At 37.4% G+C, this 12,355-nt stretch overlaps 1 protein-coding gene across 4 annotated transcripts in view; it reads right to left on the reverse strand.

Annotated features, from left to right (window-relative positions):
- Window positions 1-10,454: 10,454 nt before the first annotated feature.
- The window catches only part of Cul4b (cullin 4B), a 43,163-nt gene continuing 41,262 nt past the window's right edge, over window positions 10,455-12,355 (reverse strand). For all 4 annotated transcript variants that reach the window (XM_042665806.1, XM_042665804.1, XM_042665805.1 and 1 more), the window contains exon 21: window positions 10,455-11,323. In XM_042665806.1, the coding sequence (XP_042521740.1) occupies window positions 11,228-11,323 (96 nt within the window). In that variant the 3' untranslated portion in view covers window positions 10,455-11,227. The remainder of the gene's footprint in view (window positions 11,324-12,355) is intronic.

Genomic DNA, 12,355 nt, shown 5'->3' on the forward strand with positions numbered 1-12,355 from the left:
ATTAACAAAATTGACAGACCCTTAGCAAATCCTACCAGAAAAAGAAGAGAACACACCCAAATAAATAAACTCAGAGATGAGAATGGTAACATCACCACAGAAAGAACCAACATTCAGAACATTGTAAGTGAATACTTCTCAAAACTTTAGGCTAATAAGTTTGAGAACTTGGCAGAAATGGACCTTTTCCTAGCAAATCTTGACATGCTGAAACTAAACCAAGATGAGTTAAACCATCTTAACAGGCCCATATCAAGTATTGAAATAGAAACAGCAGTAAGAGACCTCCCATCTAAGAAAAGCCCAGGACCAGATGGTTTTACAGCAGAATTCTACAATGCCTTCAAAGCAGAGCTCACACCAATACTCTTCCAACTCTTCAATGAAATTGAAAGTTCACTAACGAACTCTTTCTATGATGCCATCATAACCCTCATCCCCAAACCAGGCAGGGACTCATCAAAGAAAGAGAACTATAGACTCATTTCTTGGATGAACACTGATGCAAAATTTCTCAACAAAATTTTGGCCAATCGACTTCAACAATTCATCCAAAAAATCATACACCACGATCAAACAGGATTCATTTCAGGGATGCAAAGCTGGTTCAATGTATGCAAATCAATTAATATAATTCATCACATCAACAGGAGCAAGGATAAGAACCACATGGTTATCTCAATAGATTCAGAAAAAGCATTTTTTTTAAAAAATAAGTTGTTCTGTTTTTTTTTTTGGGGTCCGGTCATGGGGCCTGGACGCTGTCCTTCAGCTCTTCAGCTCAAGGCTAGTGCTCTACCACTTTAGCCACAGCACCACTTCTGGCTTTTTTTTCTTTTTGCTTATGTGGTACTGGGGAATCGAACCCAGGGCCTCATGCATGCAAGGCAAGCGCTCTACCACTGAGCCACCTTCCCAGCCCCCAGAAAAAGCATTTGACAAGATCCAACACCCCTTTATGATGAAGGTTCTGGAAAAATTAGGAATCCATGGAACATTCCTCAATACAATAAAGGCTGTATATGACAAATCTACAGCCAGCATTGTACTTAATGGTGAAAAACTAAAGTCATTTCCTCTTAACTCAGGAATGAGACAATGATGTCCACTCCCTCCACTTCTCTTCAATCTAGTATTAGAATGCCTAGCTACAGCAATAAGACAAGATACAAACATAAAGGGGATCCAAATAGGGAAAGAAGAAGTAAAACTCTCCACTCCCAAATTAGTCAAGCTGATTCAAAACTTTGGCAAAGTAGCAGGGTATAAAATTAACCCTCAAAAATCAATGGCTTGGGCTGGGAAGGTGGCTCAGTGGTAGAGCGCTTGCCTTGTATGCATGAGGCCCTGGGTTCGACTCCTCAGTACCACATAAGCAAAAAGAAAAAGCCAGAAGTGGCGCTATGGCTCAAATGGTAGAGCGCTAGCCTTGAGCTGAAGAGCTGAGGGACAGCACCCAAGCCCAGGGTTCAGACACCACGACCGGACACCCCCCCCCCCCCGTAAATAAAATATCAATGGCTTTTCTGTATGCCAACAATGAGAAAAGTGTGGCTGAAATTAGAAAAGCAACTCCATTCTTAATAGCCCTACAAAATAAAATACCTAGGAATTAACTTAACCAAAGAAGTGAAAACCCTCTATGATGAAAACTTTAAAAACCTGAAAAAGGAAATCAAAACAGAACTTCAAAAGTGGCAAAAAACTCCCATGCTCCTGGATTGGAAAGATCAACATCGTGAAAATGGCCCTTCCCAAGGCTATCTACAAATTCAATGTGATACCTATCAATATTCCAACCTCATTCTTCAAGGAAATAGAAGCAGCAATCCAAAAATTCATATGGAACAATAAAAGACCCTGAACAGCTAAAACGACCCTCAACAGAAAGAACAGTGCTGGAGGAATATCAATACCAAATTTCAAACTCTACTACAAAGCCATAGTAATCAAAACAGCTTGGTACTGGCACAAGAACAGACCTCAGGACCAATGAAATAGAATTGAAAATCCAGAAATGAACTTACAAACCTATAGCCATCTAATTTTCAATTAGGGAACTAAAAAAATAGAATGGAAGAAAGACAGTCTCTTCAGTAAATGGTGCTGGCAAAATTGGTTAATCACTTGTAGAAAACTAAAGCTAGATCCTTATATATCACTCTGCACCAGAATCAACTCCAAATGGATCAAAGACCTTGGAGTCAAAGCAGACACCCTGAAAACATTACAGGATGGAATAGGAGAAACCCTAGGACTCCTTGGCACAGGCCAAAATTTTCTTAATAGAGACCCAGAAACACAACAAATCAAAGAAAGGTTGGACAAATGGGATTGCATGAAATTGCAGAGCTTCTGTATGGCAAAGGACATAGCTAGCAAGATCAATAGAAAGCCCACAGATTGGGAGATCTTCACTAGCCATACAACGGACAAGGGTCTCATATCTAAAATATACCTGGAACTCAAAAAATTAAATCCCCAACAACAAATCTTCAAAGAAACAACTGCCTGATAAATAAGTCGGCTAAAGACTTAAAGAGAAACTTCTCTGAAGAGGAAAGAAGGATGGCCAATAGACACATGAAGAAATGCTCAACATCTCTTGCCATAAAAGAAATGAAAATCAAAACAACATTGAGAACCACCTCACCCCAGTTAGAATGGCTATAATCAAGAACTCTAGTACCAACAGATGCTGGAGAGGATGTGGACAGAAGGGAACCTTACTGCATTGTTGGTGGGAGTGTAAACTTGTTCAACCACTTTGGAAAGTAGTATGGTGGTTCCTCAAAAGATTCCACATAGAGCTCTCCTGTGACCCAGCATTCCCACTTTTGGGCATTTACCCAAATGATCACAAACAATGCCATCCTAAAGCTACCAGCACAACTATGTTCATTGCAGCATTATTTACCATAGCTAAGATATGGAACCAATCCAGATGCCCCTCAGTAGATGAATGGATCAAGAAAATGTGGTATATATACACAATGGAATTCTATGCCTCCATCAGAAAGAATGACATTACCCCATTTGTTAGGAAATGGAAAAACTTGGAAAAAATTATATTAAGTGAAGTAAGCCAGGCCCAGAGAAACTTAGGTCCCATGGTTTCCCTTATTTGCAATATCTAATATATGTCTGAGTCAAGCAGAAAAGGTCAGATAAGTTGATGTTAGAGAAATGAACCCTAAGTTATATATTCAAATGTTTTTTTTTTCTTTCAGGTGATTGTTTCTAACACATTTATAAGATTATTTCTTTGTTGCTTTGTATGGCCCTCCCCCATGGTATAACCCCTGCTTTCACTGTATTTGATGTTGGTATAATTTGTGGAGGCGAAGGGAAAAAAACTAATCATTTAAATAGTGATACAGGTGGATCCATTGCAACAATGAGATGTACAAGTCTTATGTGGAAAAACGAACTTTACAACTTTGGTAGGGGGGAGGAATGAGTGGGGGGTGGGGGGAGGATAAGAAGTGATAGGAAGGAGAAACAAAGGAGGCGGCTACAATGCTTGATAAGAAATGTACTCATTCTCTTGCCCATGTAATTGTAACCCCTCTGTACAGTATTTTCACAATTTAAAAAATAAAATAAATAAATTAAAAGAGATTTTCCATGACCCCCCATGAGTACATTTTTTAAAAGGCAGAAATAAAGGAACTGTAGAACAAAAACGAAGCCACGTGCTGTTAGTTCATGCTCGTAATCCTAGCTATTCAGGAAGCTGAGATCTGAAAATCATGGTTTGAAGTCAGCCTACACAAGAAACTTTGTGAGACTCTCATCTCCAATTAACTGCTGAAAAGCTGGAAATGGAGCTGTGGCTCAACTGGTTACACTAGACTACAGCAAAAAAGCCTAGTGACAGCAAGACCCTGAATTAAAACCCCAGGAAAAGTATACAAATATTACCCTGAATATAATGGAGATATAATAACAATACTATAGACTCAAACACAGATGCAAAGTCCTCAACAAAATATCAGCAAACCAAACCCAGCATATAAAAAAGATTACATAACCTAAGTGGGACTTATGTTGAAAATACAAGACATGTTTGACTTATTTAAACAAATCAATACAATATACCACATTAATGGAACAAGGTAAAACACAATTATCTTAATTGCACAAAGAATAGCAATGCTAACTCTTTAATAATTAAAACTACAATACACAAAGGAAAACTAGAAATAAAAGGAAACTTCCTGGATATCCTAAAGGGCATTTATGAAACATCCATGGATGTTATATTCAATGGTGGTAAGCTTTTCCCCTAAGGTTAAGAACTCGACAAGGATATTCATACTCCTTACTTCTAAAATTTTATTACAACTCTGGCTGAACACTAAGCAAATGGAAAGAAGGAAAGGAAAGGAAAAGGAAAAGGAAAGGAAAGGGGGAAGGAAGGAAGGAAGGAAGGAAGGGAGGGAGGGAGGGAGGGAGGAAGGGAGGGAGAGAGAGAAAAGAAAGAAAGAAAGAAAAGAAAAGAAAGAAAGAGGAAGGAAGGAAGGAAAATAAAGGCACTCAGATTATTGAGTTCATTATCTCTTTCTTTAGATGGCAAAGATAATTATGAATACAAGTTCTTAAAACTCAGAAAAATGTATTAAAAGCCACCAAATACAGCAAAAATGAAAAGAGGCTATAAGATTAATATGGAAAAATCAGTTGCATAGAGTTGTATACACTGGTAATGAAATGAATGTGGTAAGTCAGAAAACAATTTTATTGAGAAGAGTATCATAGAGCATAATACTTAAAAATATATTTAAGTAGAAAGACAAGACCTGTATGTTGAAAAGTGAAAAATGTTACTTTTTGCAAAGATGTAAAAATAGATATCTTACGTCCATTGATTACAAGACTTAAAATATTAAGATGACAATACTCTCAAAGGTGAAATACAATAAACAGATCCTCTGGCAAAATCCCAAAGCCTTTTTACAGACATGGGGAAGCTGATCCTAACGTACATGTGAAAATGTAAGTGATCTGAATAGTTAAAATAATCTTCAGGGCTGGGAACACAGTTCAGTGGTAGAATGTTCTCCTAGCATGAATGAAGCCCTGGGTTCAATTCCACAGTATAACATAAACAGAAAAAGCCAGAAGTGCACTGTGGCTCAAGTGGTAGAGTGCTAGCCTTGAGCAAAAGAAGCTCAGGGACAGTGCCCAACCCCAGGCCTGGCAAAATAATAATAATAATCTTCACTGTATGTTGGTGCTTCATGTCTGTAACCCTAGCTACTTATGAGGCTGAGATCTGAGGACTGTGGTTCAAAGCCAGATAAGACAGATGAGTCATGAGACTCTTACCTCCTCCAAGTAATCATCAAAAAGCTGGAAATGGAGTTGTGGCTCAAGTGGTACAGTGCCAGCCTTGAGCAAAAAAGCTGAGACAGTGCACAGGATCTGAGTTCAAGCTCCAGTACACACACAGATACACGGACACAGACACAGACACACACACACACACACACACACACACACACACGCACACCTTGAAAAAGAGCAAAGTTACTATACACATACATTCTAATTTTAAAATTGAAAAGCTATATTAATCAAGTGTAGTACTAGCATAATAATTAATATACAGATAAAGGGGAGCAGAACTGACAATCCAGAAATAAACTCACACAATTGTTGTCAGTGGTTTCAAACAATGTTGATATGACCACTTCGTGGAGAAAATTGTCTGACAAATAGTGTTGAGATAACTGAATATCCATATGAAAGAGAATGAAGGAGACTTAGCTCATGCTATATACAAAACTAATTCAAATGAAACCAACATCTAAATGTAAGAAATAAAACTCTTAGAAGAAAACAAAAGGATAAATCTAAAAATCTAATGAGCTTAGATTTACCAGCCACTTTTTGCCAGTCCTGGGGCTTGAACTCAGTGCCTGGGCTCTGTCCCTGAGCTTCTTTTGCTCAAGGCTAGCACTCTACTACCTGAGCCACAGCACCACTTCTGGCTTTTTCTGTTTATGTGGTACTGAGGAATCAAACCTAGGGCTTCATGCATGCTAGGCAAGCAATCTACCACTAAACCACTTTCCCAGACACAAAATGCCAATCTTCTCTGCAAGAATGCAAGGCCCTGAGTTCAAGCCCAATACCAGTGGAAAAAAAAAACAGATTAGAAAAGAGATAAAGATATGGAGAGATTGGAACCCTTGTATATTGTTGGTGGTACACATGTTGTGGAAGTTTAGTGGTAGTTCCTTGATAATTTAAGCACAAACTTACCATTCATCTCAGTAATTTCACTGTAGGTATAAGCCTGGAAGATATTTAAATTGGGAAAGAAATGTTTTACAGGCTCATGCCTGTAATCCTAGCTACTCAGGAGGCTGAGATCTGAGGATCACAGTTGGAAGCCAGCCTGGGCAGGAAGTCTGTGAGACTCTTATATCCAATTAACCACCAGAAAAATGGAAGTGGCACTATGGCTCAAAGTGGTAGAGCACTAGCCTTGAACTGGAGAGCTCAGGGACAGCACCCAGGCCCAGAGATCAAGCCCCATGCCCAACAAAATACAAAAGAGGAAACACAAATATTTGTACACAATTTTCACAGGTGCACTATCTACAATAGCCACAAGCCAAATGTTTAACAACTAGATAAACTATGGCATGTATTGTTATGCATAACTTAGGAGTACAGATATTTGAAGAAACACAAATGACGGGGCTGGGAAGGTGGCTCAGTGGTAGAGCGCTTGAGACCCTGGATTCGATTCCTTAGCACCACATAAGCAAAAAGAAAAAAGCCGGACGTGGCGCTGTGGCTCAAGTGGTAGAGCGCTAGCCTTGAGTTGAAGAGCTGAGGGACAGTGCCCAGGCCGAGTTCAGGCTCCACGACCGGACCCCTCCCCGTCAAAAAAGAAACACAAATGAATCTTTGACAGTATCACACTAAGTGAAAGAAATCAGATGGAAATGGTTACATGATTCCACTGATGCAAAATATTCAGAACAGAAAAATCCATAAAGAGAGCAGACTGTTCATTTTCAAAGGCTATGTGAAGGGGGATTGGAAGTAACTGTTTAATGGATACTAGATTTCATTTGGAGCTGATAAAACTGTTCTGAAAGTAGCTGGGCACTAGTGGCTTGTGCTTTTAATCCTACCTACTCAGGAAGCTGACATCTGAGGACAGATGTTTGAATCCAGTCCAGGCCACCAAAAAGCCTAAAGTGGCGCTGTGGTTCAAGAGGTAGAGCACGAGTCTTGAGGAATAAAAAACAAAAATCAGGGACAGTGTCCAATTCCTGAGTTCAAGGGCCAGGACCAGCACCCAAAAAAAAGTCTAATGATAATGATTGTACAATAATGTGAATGTACTGAATATATGAATTATACAATTTAACATGGTTAGAATGTTAAATTTTACATGTGCATTTTGCCATAGGAAAAAAATTACGGTTTAAAAGATCTTGATATCCAGATACTGGTGGCTCATGCCTGTAACCCTAGCTACTCAGAAGGCTGAGATCTAAGTGAGACCTAAGGATCATGGTTCAAAGCCAGCCCAGGAAGGAAAGTCTATGAGACTCTTATCTCCAATTAACCACCAGAACACTGGAACTGTTGCTGTGGCTCAAAGAGGTAGAGTACTAGCCTTGGGCAAAAGGAGCTCAGGGAAGAGCCCAAGCCCTGAGTTCAAGCCCCATGACCGCGAAAAATAAATAAATAAAATCTTGATCTTGCTATAAAAATTAGAGAACAAATAAAAAGATTTGCTGGTTTTATAGCTTGCAAAACTACTAAGTCCTAATATGTCTAATTCTATATATTCTCACATTCATTATCAAATAACAAAGGTTCAACACAGGAAAGATTAGGATTTTAAACCACACAGACATAACTGCTAAGGATTATTAAATATCAAAGTAGATCATGTGTCCACTCAAAATGGCAAAGGAATAAAGAAAAATAATTGAACAAGTATAAGAATTGAACCTGTTCACTATTCAAATGCAAATTTTTGCATGCAACTGAAGAACATTCATTAATGAAGCATTAGCCAAAGATATCACCTTACAAAGCTCAAGTATGCCAATTTCCATTAGCTGAGCTCTTTTCTTTTCAGTGAACAATTTGTTCAGGCAATTTTATATAAATGAAATATGTTCATAACAGTCTTACCATTCATAGCATTAATCTGAGTGGTTACTGAAATGAATAAAAACATCTAATTAGTGTTATAGATGTTAAGATTAATAAACTTTTCAAGGCCTTAGACACAGATGCCTAAATAAGAATAATGTGATTTCCTGAACTTAAACATATATAGTAAGAATTTCAAGACTATGGCAAGACATTGTATTAAGACTATTAAGCAGACTCAGGAACTAAGAAAAATTTCAAGAAACATCTGTGACAGTATTTTGCCTTGGAAAACATACTATTAACAGAACAGGTAGATCAAGTGCCAAAACTAACAATCTTACATCATCTTCTCAACATTAGTTCCATACTTTCTAAAACTAACTGTCTTTGAGGACTTGAACGAAGCAATGTGTGTATATACCTGAATTTTCTAAAATAACACTTAAGCACTATTGACCTTGAGAATTCATTATTGCACAATTACCATAAAATTTAAATCAATAAACTAATGAAATGGTAAAATGTGAACTCATGAAAAAAAATCATTATGAAGATGTAAGTCCTGTGGCTTTATAACCTTTTCATAATATTTCAACTTTAAAGATCTTCCCCAGAAACTTTTTTAAATAAAAGTTTTATTGGAGAAAAATAGAACCACCACGTACACAGGGAAAAGAGCACAAAACTTCAATTAATACAGAGCAACTGAAAATCACAATGATTCAACATAGTTTGCAAATAATTTTTCAATTTCTTAAACAGCTCCCCTTAACTTCTTTTAATTGTCTTGCTAATTTTTCAGATGAAACAGTATCAAGTTTTCAAAGAATTAAGAACCTCAGGGAAGAGACCCGCTTTCAAGATAAGGAAGAAGACATTAAGCTTCCCAATAGAAATAAATCTATTAAAAATGCTTAAAGTAAGTTACAATTCTGTTGTAATAGTCTACATATCTCAGAGACCATCAGGGATGAGTCAGAACACTGTTGCAGATGGTCTAGTATGGAGAGAAGGTAAACAAAATGGCTGCATATCGTTACTAGAAGATCTCCCGTAAGGAAACCAGAGGAACAAAGAAAATTTAGACAACTGCTGCTCAAAAAGAATTAGGAAGGGATTCTAAATACTATATATAGTTAGACAAGTGTGCAAGATTTTTCAATTAAACAGAAATGGATATATATATATATATAAATATACATACACATATATGTGTATGTATACATATGTATATATGGCTGGCCACAGGTTTCTGAAAATTCAAGAAAATAATCAATAGTAGACACAAGAGTTATAAATCCCAAGCTGAAAGTTAGGACCAGGCATTCTTCCTAATGGCTCCTAACAGGCAAGGACATAGGCTGTTGTGAAAAGCATTAAAGAAGTTTCAATTGAAAAAGAAAAAAAAAACAGTAAACTTTTCTGATTCTCCTCCATGATGAATTTCTTCAAGAAAAAACAAACAAGGAGGCAAAACAGAAACCCACTGACAATAGAGAAGCCTTTTACTCGTTATTAATTTAAAGAACAATACTTTTGTTATTTTACAAGTATGAACAATCTAAGGACACTTCCCTGAAAAGCAGGTGTCCAATGGCTATAAGAACGCTTCAAGAAATTTTAGAAGGAATTCAGAAATTCCCAAATAGGAATTGTGTGGGCAAAAGATGAAAGATCTCATTTCTAGAGTTTCAAGAAACTAGAACAGGATGATAGTAAAAGCTTTATCAACAAAGACAAGTGTTGGGATGCTTCCAAAAAATACATATAGTAAACTGGAATGCTAGCTCCTAGGAAGCCTATAGCAAACTACAATTGGTCCAAGTTAAAGACAGAGGCCAAGTGCCTGTGGCTCATGCCTGTAATCCTAGCTACTCAGGAAAATGAGATCTGAGGATTGCAGTTTGAAGCTAGTCCATGAGACTCATCTCCAATTAACTACAAAAAAATCTGGAAGTGAAGCTGTGGCTCAAGTGGTAGAGCGCTAGCCTTGAACAAAAAAAGCTCAGGGACAGCGCCCAAGCCCTGAGTTCAAATCCCAGGACTAGCACGTATGCATGCGTGTGTGCACACAAATGCACATGCACACATATGTGCTCTCTCTCTCTCTCTCTCTCTCACACACACACACACACACACACACACACACACACACACACGAACTATCCAAACGACATTTAAAGACTAAGGCATACTGAAAACTACTTGATGAATTTTTGCTCCTGAAATAACTTACAAATAACATTGATTTTGGTCTCTTTTGCAATTTTCATATTAGATTCATTTATAATATAAAGGAAGAGTTGGATTTTTCTCTCCTATGATGTTTCTTTAGTATGACCTGGTCAGAAAATTTTTCTGTTCCAGCTATTTTTGTAAGTACCAGTTAATTAGCACAGTAAACTGAGGGCTAAGCCATATACAAATATCCCATACTCACAAACAGAAAATTTTAAGATTGACTACACAAGATATTATGAAACCAACTGTTGCCTTACTTCAAAACTTGTTTCCAAATAAGATTTCTTTAAAACATCGCTTTCAGCATAACAGAATATTATCTAGTAAAATATCAATAGCTATGACAATTCATTTTTCTTTTCCAGGGAAATCACAAAACAGGTGAACAATCAAGTCCAGGGTGGTTTTTCTATTTGATAAATACATCCAGAATTCTGTACAGTAAATAAAGTTTGCATGCAGTTTAAGTATCTTTAAATGACATATTAAGCAAATAAACCTTTTGCTTCATAGTTATTGGTGTATAAGAACCCCCCCCCCAAACACAACTTAATAGCCACAGGGATCTCTTCCCCAGTTCCAAAGAGGAATCATAAAGACCAAGAACTTTTCTTAAGAGACTTCTTCACATCATACTAAATAACATGCAAAGAGTTCAACAACATTCTTTTAAAGTATTACTCTTTAAAATGGGCATGTTAACCACTGAGAGAAAGTCCACTCAATTATTTCCATTAACATTGCTTCATTTTGGTCATCCATAGTATAAAAGAAGTCAAATAATATAGGATCAACAAATTAGTTTATCCATTGGCTACAGCATGACAACAAATGCTTCAAGGCCAACATTCTAAGCAATATAGTTGTACTGATTTGGATTTTCTTTATCTCTTTCCATGTAGTCCCGATCAATTAAAGATTCTATTCTCTTCTTTAGATCAGCAGGCTGCAAAAGAAGACAAATTTTCAATAGAAAGCTCATAATCTTTAGTATAAACCCACGCACTAAAACCCTAATACAAAAATGAACAAGGGATAGATATGGTGGTGTACACATGATATCCCTGCACTCAGGAGGCTGAGGCAGGAAGATCATAAGTTCTAGGTTGAGTGTAGGCCTCAAACACATATATGGAAAACAAAACAAAGAATCATCTCAGGAAAACAAAGGTTTATATACTACATTTTATACATCAATTATCATAGTCTTGCCAGGCACTGATGGCTCATGCCTGTAATCCTAGCTAACATTTGAAGATCATGGTTCAAAACTAGCCCCAGCAGGAAAGTTCCTGAGACTCTTATCTCCCAATTAACTGCCAGAAAACCGGAAATGATGCTTTGACTCAAAGTGATAGAGCACTAGCCTTGAGCAAGAGTCCAGACAGTACCCATGCCCTGAGTTCAAAACTTACAACCACTTAAAAAATAAAATTATCAAAAAATAAAAATAAAATAATCATACTCTTGTCATTGTAATATAATATTTACTACTGCTTATCTATTTTAGAGAGATCCTTCCAGAACCAGCTATCCTATGCATAATGAAATCCAAATTACTAGAATTACCATAATTTCACACAAGGAACACATTTACAGTTTAGGAAAAAATGGTATTTTGTTTTATAAAAGTAGTTGGAACAAATGACAACTTTGTGTGTGTGTGTGTGTGTGTGTGTGTGTGTGTGTGCGTGTACATGCGTGTGTACGCTTTCACAAGTGTGTGCATGTGTGCTCCGATACTGGATGATGAACTCAGGGCCTAGGCATTGGCCCTGCCCTTTTTCCACTCAAGGCTGTCACTGTTCAACTGGAGCCACACCTGGACTTCCCACTTTTTGGTGGCTAATTGGAGATAAGAGTCTCATAGACTTTCCTGCTTGGACTGGCTTCAAACTGCAATCCTCAGATTTTAGCCTACTGTCCTTAGTACAAATTTATGCAAGCTAGTTTTCAACCAGATGTGGTGGCACAGGCC

This window comes from Dipodomys spectabilis, unplaced genomic scaffold (assembly GCF_019054845.1).
Source record: "Dipodomys spectabilis isolate Male_0828 unplaced genomic scaffold, ASM1905484v1 ptg000348l, whole genome shotgun sequence".
Taxonomy (NCBI): domain Eukaryota; kingdom Metazoa; phylum Chordata; class Mammalia; order Rodentia; family Heteromyidae; genus Dipodomys; species Dipodomys spectabilis.